Consider the following 19121-nt stretch of genomic DNA (forward strand, 5'->3'; position numbering starts at 1 on the left):
TAGCATCATATATTACTTGGATTAAAAATGTGCTAAATTTGGTTGTATCAGTGCAACAACAAAGAGGTATCCAACTGGCACATGTGTGGGTTTAAGGGTGAGTTCTAACTGGGTGCATGCATCTACCAGTGGGGCTTGCACTACTGCAAGCAAACGGGGATGTAATAGAAAATTATATGTCTGGGTTTGGATTACAAGACCAAAAAAAAAAAAAAAATTTTTTTCTGTTAAAAGCAGCTGCAACTTTTATTTTATAGACCAAAAAATGAAGCCCCCACCCCCCGCCTCATACACACACACATAGAAAAGGCAAGACCATTGTAACCATTCAAGTGAAGGATATGGTGGGCAAACCTCCAGGACAGGCATCTCCTCAGCTCATTCAGCACAGGTAATCCCATTCAAGTACTACAGTCTGTTTTGCTAAAAATCTCTACACACACACGCACACGCACGCACACTCTGTGCATCGTTGCAGGTCACTTTACTGCATAATTAAAACAAGAATAAAGGTAATGAAAACATTGCAGTGATGTTACAGCAACAGAGGTCTGAGGCACTCAGGGCAGAGAAGACATTTTCTGGCAAATTTGGGAGTAGACAAGTCCAGTTCTGTGAAGCACTAACCCCTTTCCCCACCTAAATCTGCAGTGCCAAGGGGAATCAAGGGTATGCAGCACTTCATGTTCTTGGATCTGTGGCAACAAATTCACCAGACGTTTTGTAAGAGGTGTATTCTATGCCCATGATTGTATGATTTAATGTCTGTGTTGCTTTAAGTATTTCTTGCATTACAGTGGGGTAAGACAAAGTCTACAATGGGGTCTGAAAAATTTTTCATTACAATTCAGAAGAAAAAAAATATATTCCCTCAGCAGAGACACCAAAGATGATGGAAGGGAAATGGGCATGGAAAAAGAAAGGGTAGAGAGAAGAGAGGCTTAATCAATCCACACTCCTTAACATAACTGTTTATAGCTCACCATGACCATTAACAAAATATAAAGGGGAATATATATCAACATTGCCCACTCTATACCCTGTCTGAGAAAACCAGTTTTCATAGCTGCCCCCTAAGACTTTCTGAAATCCTGAAACTCACTCAACCAAGGGGGAAGAAAATGACCCGTTTAAAAATTACCAAAAGAAAATGAATACAGTGTTGAACATGTTTCATTTTCACACACTCAGACTTGTTTTGAGATAATTCACTATAAGTCTTGCAAATCCAATTCCCCACAGCTACTGTGGATGTATTTTTAAAAAATGCCCCACAGTTAACACACATAGGGATCCCATGAACCATGGGATCTTTTTGGTTCTTGTTTCATTCCTTTATCTAGGCAAGTCTGATACATCAGCTTCACCAAACTTTTGGTGTAGGAGGCTGCCTGCAAGTACTGCTTAACCAAAAAGCAGCTTATTCCAGGGAGCTGCATATAAGACAGACTTTGTTAACTTCCCATCCTATCAAATCTCCAGCAAGAGAAACAAGTCCTGCCATTAACACAGTGTGCCACCACCCACAGTGGCAATCACCACAGAAGCCACCAGCAGAGAGATGGGGGCAGAATTGAAGGTAGGCTGATCTTGTACCTGTGTTTCTTTCTCTCTTCTGCCCCCTTCTCAACTGATAAACAAACAAGGTCCAGAATAGTATCTGCAGAAGCAAGAGCAAGTCTTTGGAATAAGAAATGCCTAAAATCTCAGGTGCCACTCACAAACGAAGAGAGACGGCACACTGAAATGGTGAAAAAAAACCTGGATCCCAAAATATCAAGTCCCAGTGGGAAAGCTTACCCACATTTTTCTAGCTAATACAACAGAAGCAATTGTGGGTCTAATTGGAAGAAAGGTGCTAAAGACATAATTGAAGAGAAAAGGAAAGTGAGTGTTGTAGGTATGAGGAAAGCAGGAAATTCTTTAAATTCTTCTCTGCTTTAGCAGACATTGGGTCAGGTTCTTCAAGATATTCCTCTTATCTACAATCACTGAGAACAAAGTAAATGGTGAAATCTTTCTATTCTGTACTCTTAAAAAAATGCATAGTACGGGGGCAAAAAATAGATATATTTGTTGTTCTGATGCACCTGCTCAGTGTGGACTATCACTGGGTCATGAAGTGGGGGCGAATGCTGTCCAGGCGCCGGGTCAGGATCTCACAGCCCGTGTCCGTGACCAGCAGCGTGTGTTCAAACTGTGCCGAGCGCTTCCCGTCCCTCGTCACCGCAGTCCAACCGTCGGGCCAGGTCTCGTCCTGCCAGCCTCCTGAAAACAGAAAGCATCCCTTCTTGACAGTCTTTAGATAACAGTATCAGTCCCCCAAAGGGAAATGAAAAATCTATCAGCTCTACAGGATAGAGCCAGCATCGTGTTCCATCACTGCTTAAGAGCAAACAAGAGTAACCATTTTACTCCACTGCTCAATTGCTCACCTTCACAGATCATTGGTTCAATTGTAAATACATGACCTGGCTTCATGACTCCAACTGCCTTATTTTCTGCAAAAAAATAAACACTCAAGTTAGAAAAAAGAATACCATCTTAGTAAATGTACAAATCCTTGTCCTACAGAATACAACAGAAACACAGTAAAGCCAGAAAAGCCCCTCTGAGATGATCTGTTCACTTCTCCATTTTTACGCATACATAAGGATTTCCCTTAGTTCCTTCCTTCTCCCCATCCACCAACACTTCAATACTTACTCAAGCAGCTTAAAATTAATTGCTGTCTTTCCAACAACTGGAATTTAAACTCTAGCTCTATAAAAACACTGAACAAATATAATACAGGAATTTCTGCACACTTCTATAATGGAAAATCATAACTCAAAAATCGACAGAAGTAAGAAGCAGATATTCAGAGAAGGCTTGGAATTTCCTTATTTGTTTGCACTGAGCCTTTAGCTCCAATAAATTCTTAAAATGAGACAGTGGTTAAGTAATCCCATGATCCCATTTATCAAGGACCTACTGCCCCCTCATTACCCTGGATAATGGGGTCATAGTAGTGTCAGAGTGATAATGCTGTATTCATTAGCTAACATAAAACAGCAAAGCATTTCAAAGCATCCAGGACAAAAACACAAGAACTTTTTGATGTTAAATGCACCAAAAATGCTTATGGGGAAGCACATGAACAGCATGACTCCAAGAGTGCAGTTTGACTGGAGAAAGGCTTCAGCCCATCTCCTTTGCCCTGTTTCACCTGGAAGGACAGCACAGCTCAGATGTAACTGAGCTGGAACAAACTCCAGAACTGCACAGGAACCATTAGCTCACAGCTATTTTGCTGTGTAGACAATTTGCAATTATTTTACATCCCCTATCTAACCTTACTTGTATAAATTTATTACACTACATAAATCACCTAGAGGCTTCAAAAATCTCAGACATCAAGCTGCCACAACAGCAACAGAACCTTTTTCTTAGAAAACAAGCTTTTTGCTTTTCAAACTCCTTTCATAGTAGGCTAGAAATAAGCAGCCACATTCTTTTTTCTCCAAGAGGCTTTCAGTCTCTCTCAGATCTTTCCACTTTGTTTTTGCTTTGACTCTGTATTTAAAAATACCAGAAAAAACACCCAGCATCTTTCTTTCTGGGAACAAACATATTTGCTCAATGAAAAAAAAAATTCAAAGTTCCAAATAGCCATGAAAGATAGAAATTTTTTTTGTCTTGGATTGGTTTTTAATTGGTATAAAAAGCTCTCCACCTCCACAGAATTTTCTTCATTTTACACAACATTTACATTCTAGGAATTGATACCCTTTTACCCTGCAATTAACAGATTTTCTCTGTTGTCAGAAAAAGTAACTTAGGGAAATGATGACATGGAAAGTCAGGAATTGCTAGACTATACTCCATAACTGTAACTGTATTAAAGCTCATTAGGAGATGGGAAGATGGAGGCACCTGTCAGGTCTGAGGAATAAGTGTCCTATTACCTGGGCAGCTTTACAGCTGAAGTGAGTGTGAACTGTCCATCAGTGCTCTGTGATGTTTACTCTGCCCTTAGTTGTTCACTGGCACTTCTATCCTTTGCCTCTGTGAAGGTTGTTTCTTAATCTTCCTAGAAAAATTTCTATGGGGCCATGGACATTTCCAAAAACTATCACTACTGGGGGAATGTTCATTCTTCCTCTGCCACACACTAGGATGAAGTTTCCAGAAATACCATATCACAACACTCCAATGAAGAAAGTGAAAGAAACAGGATCCAGATTCAGGCACAACACCCATCTATACTGTTCAAAGAGTTTTTTATTTGCATTGGTAAATGGCTGTAAGGTTTTGCATAAAACTTCTAAAGAGAGAATCATCTGGCAGCTCATTCAGACAAGAATGTCTAAGGGAATTCAGCTGGGAATTTATGAAAAAACTTTGAGCACTTACCTGGTACTGATGAGAGCTAGCAATAAGCATTAGTGAAAGCAGATAATGCAAGCACAGGTTCATAAAGTGTGCTACAGTCCAGAGTTAAAAAACCAAACTTATTTCTCAAGTGCCAAAATGCCAACTTGATGGCTCAAGTAAATTGGGTGCACTCACTGCAAATCACTTCTTGTTTACAGGACAGCACAAAGGGAATGGATACTCACTGGCATAATGGGGCACGTTAGGAGCTGTATGGAAGAGTTTATGGATGCCATGCCCACAGTAGCTCCGAACCACTGAAAATCCATTTGCTTGAGCGTGTTTCTGAATTATGTTCCCCAGTTCTCTGTACCGAACACCGGGTTTTACTGCAAAATCAGAGACAGAGAAGGAAATTTAGAGAGCTTTCTTTCAACACAACTAGCCATCAAACACCATCTCTGTAGCACTCATGGCTTGTGTGTCCATCTGTTCCACTATGCAATTTCCTATGATCACTTAATCCACTGAGTATGCATGTGAGTGCAGTAACCTGACAGAGGAAACTCATATTAAAAAAACCAAGAGATACAGAAGAAAATGCCTTTTCCACAAAATACTACTTTCTTCCTTTCATGGATGCAAGTGCTCATGTTAAAAGGATGTTGAAGTTTGAAATTAAAAATAAAGGACTTTCAAAGTACTTGGTGAGCTTTCATACCCTGAGCTGTAGTGCTTCTTGCAATGAATATATGAACCATAATTTAACATACTTATCCCTCTACTATGTGAAAAATGCACACAGAGGACTGATATTTTGAAAAACAAAGGAAAAATGGGTATCTCCACTCTTAGATAAGATTCTCAGTGACAATGCTACAGCAAATAGTGTTCATACTCAGGTTTAACTTTTTTGACAATCCCTTTAGGAAGCCTTACAAGTTAAAGAGTCTGAAACATATGAAAATGGTGTGAAAAATTCACTTTGAGCACTTGGACAAGGGAGTAATAATACCATAAAAGTAACAATGTTTCATCATTCAGCTAATGAAGATTCATACTAAAAACAACCTTGACCCACTTAAAACAAAGTATCAAGCCTTTCCAACTATTCCCAACTCCCTGAATATATGGTGTTCCTTCAGGAGCCAAATGTGTGGTTGTGTGGAGCCATCTGAAGCAGAACTCACACAAAGATACAGATGGTACAAGTATTTCCAGGGACTTGAGAAATTCTTCTTTTGTTTTCTGAAGTTGAACATAACATTCTGCAGCTACCTTTCTATTTCATTGTGTGTCTCGATGCAGCTGCCCTGACTGTTAACTAAGCAAGACAATTAAAGTTCTCTAGGTACTGGAGGATATGGATCTGTCCTCTCTGGCACACTCCCACAGAAAATCAAGAACTCGTAACTAGCTTTATGAAATAACCATTAGGTTTGGCAGGGCTAAAGAGATATGTTTAGGTGTTCACAGTGTTCTACCTTACCAGTTCACTGTGCAACACCACAGAAATTATACAAGTAGGGCTTTCCAAAACATACTTTGCTTGTTACAGTCTCTAAGTTACTCAGATCACGGATGTCTTACTCATCAATGGTCGAAAAAGGCTGTTTCCATGCCAATATCATCTGTGGACCAGCTCAGCATCAAATGCATTTTCCTCAGCAGCCCACATTTAAAAAGAAGTTGCATCCACCACTCACAGAACTGTGCCATTTGAAGCATCACTGCATTACACAACACCCATCATCAGCTGGTGACAACACACCAGTGCTTCTGTGTGCTGCACCAGAGGAGCAGTGGCAGTATGAGCAAGCATGTTTGAGAACCAAAACCTTCCTGCTCCAGGCATGCTCTACCTGCATCGATGGCTTGCATTAGGCACTCATAAGTTGTCTGGACCAGCCTCCTGGCACCCTCATCCACCTCTCCCACATAGAAGGTCTCGTTCAAATCCCCGTGGTAGCCGTTGCGATAGACGGTGATATCCACTGCAAACAACAGAGACATGGGATATCAGCACTCTGCTCCTCACTGCCTGCCTCTTGCTTTGGGAAAGAACCAATGTAAAAATGGGGATTCTAATCCTGAAGTGATTACTTCACAAGAATTCCGTATGACAACTCTTCCAGCAGAATCAATTCTTTCATGCTTATCCTGTAGATTCTATATAATAATTTATAAGTTAGTGTTTCACTCGTGAACAGTTTGATTTAATGAAATAAAAGGAGGAAGGAGAGGGGAGGGAAAAAAAATCCCCCAACAATGCAACATGGACACAGCAAGCTAGCATTGGTTTTTTAGTTAAATGCAAAAATAGGGAAGAGAAGCTCTTTGGTCCATGATTTACCTGTTTAACGTACTTTCTTAGAATTAATTCCAGCACTTATAGGGGGAAATAAATTTTAAAAGGTATGTAAAATCATGGTCTTGCTGTGCCAGAATGGGAACTTTTGTTTCTAAGTCTTTATCAGTCAGCTGGTAGGTCTGATAGCTACTAGATCACCAAACCCACTAGAGGAGTTATTGCTCTGCTATTCATGAAGAAACCCTCACTCAAGCCCTCTCACAGGTAGAGTCATGAAGGAAAGTGTAGTAAACAACAATACTTTAGGAATATCATAAATGAGCTGCTTAGAGAAACCAGTACAATCTTGACAGGAAGATGTGGGAAAACACACTTTGGTGTCAACATCTAGACATCGCTTGCTAGTACCTTCTGGATGACATGTTCCTGTGATTCAAAAAACCTGTTTTGGACTTTGGCATGGCTTCCAGGCTAAAATGTTTTAAATAAAGAAAAAGATGGACACTTCCTTTTAATTGTTCATTGAGTACACTCCCTCCAAGGTACCTTTTCTATCCCCCCTTGTAAAGTGGTAAACCAATGCCATCAACAAAGGTGCGAATGTTTGTAAAACAAAAAAAGCATCATTTAATTTTTATTGCCAAACCAGGAAGAAATGAAAGTTAAAACAAGATATGGTCAAATAATTTATAAAAGTATCTCTCGCCACCCAAGAAAGCCTAAGTACCTTGAGTACTGAGAAGAAGAAGCAGCTGGTATTATCAGGCTGTGAGATGCTCAAAAAAAGGTAACATGCACCTATACAATGCCTCCACATTTGGACCCTTTACAGTCATCATAATCATCATGAGCATAGCAAAATTGTAAGAATCTAGAGCCATCTATTCAAGAATTCACAAGGAACTAATCTAGTTGAATAATTCAATATACATTTTATTCACTACATACACATAGCCTGGAACAACTGGAATGTAGCCCACAACTGGAATACTCAGGCACTATACTAGTGACAGATAAGGGTAAAGAATTATAAAGCTCTTAAAGTGGTTTGAACTTTTGAAATTATTTTGTTAATTAAATTAATTAAATTTAGTATGTAAAGAGCAGAGGTAAATGAGAACAACCTAACTGGTAAAGGAGAACAAAAGCTTTTCTTAAGAAGTTATTCCAACCATGTTGGCTGCATGCTTTAAGTGCCCACAAGGTAAAAATGTTAAAGGCAAATTTTCACAACACTTACCATTAACAATATCTCCCTCCTGCAATGGCCTCCTGTCAGGAATTCCATGACAGATCACTTCGTTCACTGATGTACAACAAGACTTGGGGAAATTATAATAATTCAAAGGGGAAGGATAACAATTCCTTGCAATACAAGCCTAAATAGAGAAGAAAAAATTTACACCAATAAGTTTCATACAAAGAAAATACACAAAAAAATCCCAGATGTGCAACAGCTTTACAGTAAGAATGATAGGCTGAAAAGCAGTGACTCTTGAAAATAAGATTCTTCAAGCATTTCTTGGCAGTGTTTTCATTATACCTAGCATTTTTTCACCAGGAAGAAACTAAAGCTGCTTTAATTTTGTTTCTGTTCATTTTCACGTTTGACTGCAAATGCTGAGATATTCAGGTTTGAAACAATGCATAGCAATATTTATTCAGTTTTTAAAAGTCATTTTCAATTACCACTTTTAAGTGTCCAGGCCAAGATTTTTGCAAGACATACAAGCTAAACAAAATAATATTTAGCATTACTCTTCCCCCAGTTTTAAAACCTTAAGCTGCTTTCCTTGCACTCTAATAACCTTCTTGTATTTTTGCAAAACAGACACATTTCATTTATACTTACACATACATGCATACACATACTTTGTGACAAACTGAGCAAAGTACTGAAAAAATATATTTTTTCAACTTAAAAAAAAAAATTTAAAAATACTGGTTTTAAAACTGCAAAATACCAATAAGGGATATCAGTCAGTATCAACAACCTACCAAAGTTTTCATAAACTGCTGAGGACGGCTAACTCCATGTTAATTACTAGTTGCTCATTTTATACATTATGCCTAAGCAAGTAGTTTGGTGTTTAATGCAGTTCAACAGAAGTCTTCAGCCTAATGAAAGTAGACAATCTTGGCTCAACAGATACAGATGCACACAAAAAGTAAGCTCTCTAACAAAGTTAACTATATCAACATTGTTTCCTTTCCTACAATGCACAGAAGTAGCCTCAAGTACCAGATTACATGATTCATAGAAAAGACAGCAAAGAAAAAATTCAAATATCTATGGAAAGTGAAAGCAGGAAGTTTCTTGAGTATGTTTTTTAAACACTTCACTGGACTGTGGCTTTATTTTGTCAGACTGCATCAAACATCTTGTTTCAGTTCTCTCTGAGGCACCTCAGTTCTGATTTCCAATCATAAATAATTTAACTTTCACCTGTATATGTCTTAACCAACCACAGGGAGTACAAGAAGTCCATGGCCTACATATGGTGTTCTCCGTGGAGCAAAAAGGGTTTAGAAGAAAAAAAATAACATGATGTTAACTGAGAAAGTAAGTGAAGGAACTTAAAAGAAATCTGAAGCCAGAAATATGGAAGCAGCTGATACAGGGAGAGGCCCAGGAGTTCCTAAGTCACTTTGAACCTACCATTGCACTGTAGCACATTTCTGCCATCTGCACTACCCACCAGCTTCAAACTGGGAAACAGTTTGAAATAAAGAAATGGAATTCATGCAACAAAGAAAACAACACAATAATCATTTAAAAATAAACAGAAGAAAACACTTGTAAACGCCAGAAGAATAATAAAATAATCTTACTAAGTGGACAGCATGATCAATTTCTTCAGTAGTTACTCCTGGTTTCACCATCATGGCAGCAACATCCAACACTTCTCTAGCAAGCTGCAAGTGGAACAATTTAAAATTTAAAGTAGATTTTAAATTGATCTATTGGCTTAATTTAAGTTGACTTAAAATTGGTCAGAACTACTCTCTACCAGATTTGTAACCCACTTTTGACAGCTACACTGAGATCACCAGGAAAGCTGTGTGGAGTTGGGCTCTAGAAAGACTTTGAGATGTCTCCAGGTCATGTGTTCAGCCACCTACCTCTGTGAGTTGAAAATACTCCAATTAAGGTTTGGACCACAATTTCCTTCAATGCCATAATCTTAAATCAGATTACCTAAATACAGTTCAAAGTTTGACTTTATGCACAAGGAAGTGATTACAATTCAACAGCTCTTTTTCAAAAATTGTTAGGGATATGACTTTGTTTTGCTTTTTAATTTTTACTTAGTACCAATTCCAGAAGAGGAAAAAGTTCTCATTTATGCAATATAAAACATCTTCTTAACAGTAACAACGTGTCAGTCATAAATTGTCTTACTACTAATAACAAATGCAGGAAACAGATAAAAGTCATCCTTCTGCTTGCAAAATACTTTACTGGGAACTGAGGTCTCAAGAAGAGAACAAGTCAGAAAATACCAAGCTTCCCAAACTATTTTTCAGTGGTCTAAAATGGTTTGAAAGTTTGTACTCTCAAATGTGCTGTGACAATGTGGTAAAACCATTACAGATTTTTAAAGAATATAAAGGCACCTTGCAAGTAAAATCAAAACTCCCTTACCCTACACACTACTCGCATCCCTTCTATATCCTCAGATGACAGTATTTTTATTTGAGATGTTCCTTTTAAAGCTTGTTCTGATTCAGACATTCCTGAAAAGAAAAAAGGGAGAGGATTAATAATGCCCCACATGTTCAGGATGCCCATTCACTTACTGCATAAAACCAGCATGCCCAGTTGATCAAAACACAACCTTAAATTTCAGGTTTACAAAGAAGTTATTTTCTTCATAGAAAAACATTTTTCAGCTGCTGTTAGAAAATAATTAGTGAAAATTACATTCTAAAACAGTCATAAAGGGTTACATGTGCTTGGGAATGTATCTGCTTATACTACTGCAATAATCAGCTAACAAAATCATGTAAATTCTTCCTACCAAATTTTGTGCAATCTCAGCTTCACACATGGATGACCCCCTAAAATCCAGTATTTTGTGTTGTTTTAATATTTGCACTCTTAAAAAAATAACTGTGGAACATCTCAAGATTAAAAAATAACGCTAACAAACTTCATAGCAGCCTTTTGGAGAAATGCAAATACTGGTATAAAAAGGGGGAAATACCAAAACAATCCAATAAATAAGTAATTTTGAATGCGTTCCCTCTCTCTCCAAAACCAACTGGAACTCATATACCAATTTTCTTTTGGGAGATGAATACTGCAAGGTTTTCTTGGTTTTGTTATAAAATAATACATTACATTTTCAACAGATATGCTGATGCCACAGAGAATGGTTTAGAATAATTCATCTGTGACAGTCAACTGATTGCTGTTTGTTATCAAATTAACAACAGAACTTGGACTTGTATGCTTGAGATAGAAAAATCCCTCAAACCAAATTAACTAACTTAATTTCTTGTACACCTTTGAAAGACAGCTCATTACAAATTTTGGACTTCCAAAAAATACTTGCAACCATGATTTTTTAAATATCAGTAAGTAACTGTGGGGAAGAAGTAAAGTGAAAACAGATACAAGAGGTTCCCTTCTCCAGTATCTCCTTGATGCTTTAAAGGCCTTTTCAATGCAAAGGAAAACAGAGAGCAAACATAACTCTGATAATTGTGATTTGTTTCATGTTACCTAGTGGGTGATCAGCATAATCCGGTCTCTGAATATAACTTGGCACAGGTCTTGTTGGCGTCTAAATAAATCACAGGCAAAGCTGGTTAGGTTGTAAGAACACTTACTATAGTCACAAAAACAGTCACACAGCAAAATTAAATACTATAGGAAATACTAAATATTTCATGTGAAATATGCCTAAGTCCGTTTAGAAGAAGTTGTGAAGTATGTAAACACTCCAAAAGTTCCAACTTTCATTCCTAAACATTCTGCTCTTACTCTCTATTGCTATCATGTTATACAACTTTTAATAGCTAACTGCACAGCTTTGTAAAAATTAAACTTTTACTGTCAAGTGAACCAAGCTGGTTTTATAATGTGTTATACCTTACTGTAGTCATTTTTTCTGCTGCCTTCCAGACTGCAAGTGTACTGGCTCCAAATACATCCCTCTCCTCTTTAGCAAGATTGCTGCTTCTGATGATCACCTTAGTTAAAATCTCTAATTTCATTTGCATCAGTTTCACAGCAGTCACAAGACAAGAATGCCAATACTCAGAGATAACACAACTGAATTACTTAGCCAGTGAAATACCCCAAACACCTTTTTCTCCAACAACACTAACAAACACACATGGGCTCATGCTCTCCTAATCTGTTATTTAATGAGCCTGTAACAGATGGAGAAGACTAGAGAGAGGATGTCACTGTGGCAGCTTTGCTAGAACAGGCCAATTAGAAAAGACAAATGTAAAGAAAATGCCATTACTGCTGTAAAAAAAGCTTCAGCTTATTCCACATACAAATTTGTACCAATTTAAAATTACAGTTAGGTGTATGTAAGTGTGTGTGTATATATATACATCTGTATGTCATCATCTTCCAAACCCACCTTTCACAACTGAAGACCTTACTGGCCTCCCTTGTTCTTCACCACTGCAGCGCTGGAGGTAACTGTAACCTCTGTTCTTTCAGCTGTTCACCAGTTCATTCACCAGGCTATTTTAAACCACTTACATAATATAATATAAAACCATTTATTTAAGTTCTAAATTAATTCACTTAAGCTTTTCAGAAACAGACTGCTCCACAACTGGCAAGGACAACAAACAGCTAGGAGACATCATCTGAACTAGTAGTAGCTTTTTTGCAGAATAAATGTCACAGTGTACATCCAAAAGGTATGAGCTTAAGTAACTGATGCTCACAGGCACTCCCTTAATTATAAATATAACAGGAGACAGAACAAGTTAAACTAAAATGAACTAGAATAAGGACAGCCATGCACATCCTTGCCATCGGGTTCAGATCGAGAAGCTCTCCTCTCTCAGCTAAAATATGGCAGGTCATAGGTCAGGAGCAGCCCATTAGCTGCTACAGAATGTAGCAGTGCTGGAGTAGAGTGGCACCTCTTGCTTACCAGTGGATAGTGTGGCCTGAGTTTCCCAGTGTATCGATAACCAGACCAGGGATTTGTGTTAACATCACCTTCCAGGCTCCAGGAGGAAACTTCACGCTTCGCTTTTTCATCTTCTGAAAATACAAGAAAATGGGGGCAAAAAAGTTGCAGCAGCAAAATCTGTCTTACTAAGAATGAGAACAGTGGGGTCTAGAAAGTGACTTAGAAGTATGTAAGTGTAGACCTGACTCTGTCAGGCATCTTATATATTGATGATATATGAAGGTTTAAGTACCAGTTATCATTTTGCATTGTCCATTTGAAATTCACATCCTTCCTATCCTATTCAATAGCAAACTGGGGAATGTCAGGACTGAATGCACAAAGGAAGTGTAGTAATTAAGTTGTTCTTTGTAGTTTTGTAACACATTGCTTGTTTTCATTACTGGGAAAAAAGCCTGTTTCTCCAGAGGCACTCAGTATCCCATCAATTAACACCCCTGCACTGCAGAACGTTCCTTTCTTGTCATCTCCCTTAGCACCCAGAGACTGAAATGACCTGAGGTTGGAAGAAGACCATCCAAAGGTGGAAGGAGGCCATCCAACTGTCAGGCTCAACACATGGAGGCTGTTACCCCTCCAGAGCTGATGAAGAGAGTACAGGTCCTGCCACTTCTGCAGTTCAGGACAAGCAGTAACCTTAGAAGATCATCCCAAACTGCTGGAGCTTCCCAGCTCTCTGAACCTTGTGAAATTCATGTCTGACATCATTCACAAATAACACATTCCTATCAGGGAAAATTGAAGGTGTTTATGTAAAGGACTGAAACAAGCAGATCCTGAGCAATACCAAAAGTAGAAGTATTTACTCAGAAAGACAAGGCAAGGGTTAAAAAAAAAGTACAGTAACATTAATCTTTAACTCCTAACTGGATAACTTGTTTTCTCTTTTTATATATACATATACATCTTCATCAGAAGGATGAAGATGTAGGAAAAGGTCTGCCAGTGCAAGACCTAATGTCAGCTCCTCAGAGCCTCTGTGGCTGACATATGATCCATCTCTCCAAATGACATTCAGATTGGATGAAATTGAGAAATAACAACTTAAAAGTCCAAAGCTTTTCATATTCACACAAATTAAAAGAATAGAGAATGCAAGTGTGAACTATTAAATCCCTACACTGGGAAGGGAGAAAGAAGGAAAACATTTGTAACTGTCTATACTACTCCAATCTATTTACTATTCAACATTTATCATGGAAATAGAAGCTTTATTGGGTTTTAGGAAAGGAGGTAAATCATTTGAAGATGTGAGTTTCTGCCATATCACTTTTTAATCCTACCTCCCTTTTCAGCAGTGCTTAATGAAGATAGGCAGGGTGGTGGCAGGGAGGAGGCAGGGGGGCAGAACAGTCTGCCCTCTCTTTGGTTTTACACTCATGGGTTATTTTCACTACTCAGGTAAGGTAGAATCTACCAGTCTCCCCGTATTTCTGTGCCAGAGAAACCAGCTGTTACTAAGGCACACAGGCACTACCTTGAACTGAACACAGCAAAATCTTAGCTATGGTACATCCTCCATCAGTGGCTGTACCATGCACACAAGTCTTCTCCCTTTTTTTCCAAAAATGTACAGAACAGCTGCACTCTGACTCACTTGTGTCCCAGCAAGGGTCTAATCACAAAGACTTTGCAAGAACCTTTCCCACTGTACTGCCTTTGACAGCATTAGACATCAAAATGCTACGAAGGAACACTGCCTTACAACAGTGATTTATTTCTCTCCTCACCCTTTATTTCAGCACCTGCCTTTCTATGTTCATATACCTGGCAATGTAGCCCAAGCAGTAATTCATGCAAATAGAAAGTAAAGAGAAACAAACACTTTTGTGAACCTCTGCCCCTGAAATTTCACACAGCACTTTAGATTGTTGAGAACTGCACAAAATTTAAGATATGCATCACCCAGTGCCAGGTTTCTTGGAAAAAACCCCAATACTGTTCCTAGGCAGAGAAGCACAGAGCAGTTGAGGTTGGAAGAGACATCTGGAGGTCATCTGGTCCAATCCCCAGCTCAACCAAGGCCACTTAGAGCTCACTGCACAGGATGAAACCAAAGCAATATGAAAATGCATTTTAAAAAGTAATGTACTTACTTGCTTTCTTGTGTAATAACTTGTGAGTGGCCCAGCTTCCCTTAAAGCATTCCTAGAATTGCAAACAAAATGTATAAATACATATTTTATATATATAAAATGGACAGATATGCCAATCTAACAAAATAGAGAAGCAAATGTACTTTAAAAGAAAGCTGAAGGACTGTTTTGATTAACCCTTGTAGCAATATGTAGTAAATGCTACTGTAACTGCTAGTCTTAGCAAGAGAAAATATCACAGTCAAAAGCTTAGGAACCACAATAGGCAGAAAAAGCACAGCCAAACAGATAACACCCATGGCAGCAAAATACACTGATATAATCCTATACATTATTGGCTCCTTATCATTTTAATGAGTAACTAAACACCATGGTGGCTGCAGATTGGCTGAAACAGAGTTTATTTCTGTACCTGATCTTACAGCACTGCAGTGAGCAACAAGTCCTCCCTTGACTCCCACAAGAAACCATCTCCTCCTGCTAATTGCATCCCTTCTGCCTCCTGCTCCAGCACAGGAAAGCAACAGAGGCCAATTAGCACAACCACAGGGGAACTAATGAAGTAGACTAAAGGGCGGAAATGAGGGCTACTGAATGAAAATAGGAAATTGGAAAAAAAAAAAAAAAAAAAAAGTTGAAATGGAAATCAAGAAAATGAGTGACTGTGGAGGAGCTTGGTCTTTTCTTCCCAAGCACAAATAAGAGCAGGTCATGCAAGAAACAAAGAATCAGCAAAGGGGCAGATGGAAATGCCTAGCGGCTGGAGAACAATGAAGGAGTAAGATGAAGAAAAGACATGAAATAAAAGAGATTTAAGTAGAAAAGTGGCAGAAGGCAGCATTAAAGGTGATCCTTCAAGGGGCTAATTAGCAAATTACTTGGGTTTGTAGCAGAAATTCTAAATCAATGGCTATGTGCACTCAAAACAGCCATTAAGAAACTGCTAATTCCAATGCTTGACAATTACAGCTGAATTTCTGAAGAAACAGGCAGGAAGCAAACTGTTTTTCTTTTAAGGAAAAACAATACTAATGCTGAATCATCATTGTAAAACTACTGTCCAGAGCCAACAACTGATTCAACCTGAAGTATACAACTCTCAACCAGTCCAAGACAACATATCTGCAAACTAAGCCCAGCTTGTAACATTCTACCCGTGCTTCAGTGTTGCTCTTGAGCTCTCTGAGCTGTCTGCTGCTGCTGAGCCACCTTCTCCCTCCTCCCTCACTAGGATTGCAACCAGTGGTTACCAAAGTGCACCCCAAACAGGGAGTACAGTGGTGCACAAGTACACCTACATTCAGAGACCCTGCTGTGTGTGTGCTGTTCCCCTGATGACCAGAAGCAGTTGCTTGTTGTGTTCTGCTAGCCCACACAGCAGGAGTGACTGCACTTCCAGGAGCTCTGAAACCAACACCTCCCATGACTGGGGACAGAGTCACTTCCAACAGCAGCCCAAGGTTTTACTGTCACCTTATATTGCCCAGTGCACACACAGACCTTTGCACTGCACTGTTCTCTGCTGTGCAGCTGGGAGAAAAGGAACAGGTTTTAACTGAGAGCTTGCTTTATCCTGTACCAACAGCCTTTCCTCTTTGCTGGCCCATAAGCAGAAAACGCCAGGAAAACACAGGCCCTGGGACAATACCATAAACTGAGAGGCTCCATTTTGACTTTTAATTTCCTATAGCTGTGGACAACCCAAGATGATTCTGCATAAGGCTATCATATGCCTAAGTTTTGCCAAACAGATTGTACTTGTCCTCTGTCTCCAGAGGAGCAGTAGCTCTGCCAGAACTCCTGGGGCACAGCTCCAAAGCTGTTGTACCCTGAGACAACCCAGACACGTGCACTGTGTGCTGCAACAGGCACACACAGTAAGTCCAGAGCATTTTTGTGAGCAGGGGTTGTTACAAGTGCAATGCACAACCAATGACTCTCTCTCTGCCTTGGTGTGACACTTCTGGAAGGCACTCAAAGGATATACTGCACATCCACCTACAGCCCATCTATTTTGTGTAGGATGAGCCACACACATCCTGTGAGCACTGGACTTACAGGGCATGTACAAATTATTTATATTCCACAGCCTACTGCACAAGCACCACATTGCACATGACTGCAGAGCTCTGCCTTGGCAATTCCACACAAAAATATGGTAGCTGTCATCTCAGAGGTTGGAGAATCATAGCTCTGGCAACAAAGCACTACCCAAGTACCACTGCACACTGCAAACACCCTCACCCTCTATACTGCACACTTCCTGACAAGCTATGGAAGAAACCTCCTCTTCCTCTGCATCTGGGCCACTTTCTGGAGTATTTTCTGGAGAAAATTATGCTTCTCACTGAGCCTTCTCCTGAGACATCTACTTTAATCTTGCTATTACCATTCCTGTCTTTTAACAATTCTCCTGTGTTCCTATGACCTACCCAGGTCAGGATAGAAAATTTTCAATGACTAAACAAACAAAAACCAGGGAAAAAAACATCCAGGATGATTTTTAATATTAAAATTAAGAAAATAATTTTTTTCCAGATACAGTGAAGAAAGGAACATGTTACACTGCATGGCTATATTTTAAAACATTAAATAGCTTCAGGGGGAAAGTACACAGAAACAATATGAATTTGGCTTCAAGTTTCCTGAAAGACTTCCTGGGTTTCATTTCAAGCACTACATTATCTATTAGTATGCCTGATATTAAAATCCCCACCCTTCTCACCTAAAGCATTTTTCTTTTATTGCATGTGACTTTTACACCTCAATCAAGACAAAGGTGGAAACATTGAAGGGGACTGTACAAGAAGAGAGGTCAAATGTATGACAAAAAAAAGCAAGTAGAGGGATAATCCTTGACTTGTTTAGAACAATCTTGGGAACAATTATTCTTCAGTAAGAAAAATATAAATGTCTTCTAGTCAGAGGCTATCAACATACTGAAACCTTTAAAACATTTCTAGCTTCAAGACACTCTTGAGCCAATCCCACCTGTTTTGTGTTTGGAAACAAGTTCAACCCAGTATTCACCAGAATATAAAAGGTAATCAAAGGCACAACTAGCATTACCACTTGGAAAGATTCCTGTTGGATCCCACTGTGGAAGTTGTGTTATTTCTGAAAATTATTTTTATCTTAAGCACTCACCCAATATCAACAGAATCCTGTGGCATAGCAGTATTTATTTTATAGTATAGTGCATTTTTACTATGAACATAGATTACTACCAAATACCTCGAGGGTTGTTTTTTTTTTAATCAACCATTAAAAGAAAAAAATCCTTTAAAGCAGTTACTGAAGTAATGAAAGAAAAAAATATGTGTTATGTTTATTTTTATCTTTACAACAATAACAGAAAGTTTCTTATTCATTCAATTCATGTATGCATACAGTCTGATAAGAGGTGAGAAAGTACAGCCAACTGCAAATTCCAGAGGAGAAAAGGATGCTCAATCAAGATTACAATATCACTACACTACAAACCTCTGCACAGCAAAGATATAACAAACTAGATTTCAATAAGCTACCCAGAGACAGGGATGCCCTGTCCTTGGATGTATTCACAGCCAGGATGGACAGGGCTCTGCACAACCTGGTCCAGTGGAAGGTGCCCCTGCCTATGGCAGGAAGTTGGAACTAGATGGTCTTTTTAAGGTCCCTTCTAAGCCAGACCACTCTGTGATATCCAAGCCCAGGAAGCTATCCAGGCACCACAACACAGAATTCAAGACCTGCTGATTGAATGTGTTTCTGAGCTGCCTTTGCATGGGAACAGCTTATTTTAAGTTAGCCCTGACAACTCCTCTGTCAGCACTCCAACTTGTGTCCAGCTTCCACACAATTCCATCCTCTGTTGTCATCATTTAGAATCACTGTGATGAATTTCAAAAAATACATACTTCACAGAGAAAAAAAAAAAAAAAAAAAAAGAAAAAAAAAGAAAAAAAGATAGTTGTAATCAAGACTGTGAGGACAGACTGTCTGTCTCTTTGCATGTCATTAGACCCTGAATTGGTATGGACAAACATCAAGGAAACACTGCCAAGCAGCACACTGTATTTAAAAATATTCTAAGCAATCTTTTTAACAGAATTTACAAATGCCTTTTAGAATGCAAAACTGTCTGGGGCTTAAACTGACACCATGTCATTTTGCATAATGAGAAGTCATTTTCAACCAAACACC

General features: G+C 38.9%; 1 protein-coding gene across 4 annotated transcripts in view; it reads right to left on the reverse strand.

Moving 5' to 3' along the window:
- METAP1 (methionyl aminopeptidase 1) overlaps nucleotides 1-19121 on the reverse strand; it is a 34332-nt gene that overhangs the window by 8232 nt on the left and 6979 nt on the right. For 2 of the 4 annotated variants that reach the window (XM_079307089.1, XM_079307088.1), the window contains exons 3-12: nucleotides 14937-14988; nucleotides 12799-12911; nucleotides 11397-11457; nucleotides 10314-10405; nucleotides 9500-9583; nucleotides 7908-8046; nucleotides 6219-6350; nucleotides 4602-4745; nucleotides 2436-2501; nucleotides 461-2268 (exon numbers count right to left, since the gene is read on the reverse strand). In XM_079307089.1, the coding sequence (XP_079163215.1) occupies nucleotides 2108-2268; nucleotides 2436-2501; nucleotides 4602-4745; nucleotides 6219-6350; nucleotides 7908-8046; nucleotides 9500-9583; nucleotides 10314-10405; nucleotides 11397-11457; nucleotides 12799-12911; nucleotides 14937-14988 (1044 nt within the window). In that variant the 3' untranslated portion in view covers nucleotides 461-2107. Of the gene's footprint in view, nucleotides 1-460; nucleotides 2269-2435; nucleotides 2502-4601; nucleotides 4746-6218; nucleotides 6351-7907; nucleotides 8047-9499; nucleotides 9584-10313; nucleotides 10406-11396; nucleotides 11458-12798; nucleotides 12912-14936; nucleotides 14989-19121 lie in introns of those variants that run through there. The other 2 variants (XM_079307090.1, XM_079307091.1) reach the window with 2 other exon arrangements.

Source organism: Erithacus rubecula (assembly GCF_903797595.1).
Source record: "Erithacus rubecula genome assembly, chromosome: 5".
NCBI classification, from domain to species: Eukaryota; Metazoa; Chordata; class Aves; order Passeriformes; family Muscicapidae; genus Erithacus; species Erithacus rubecula.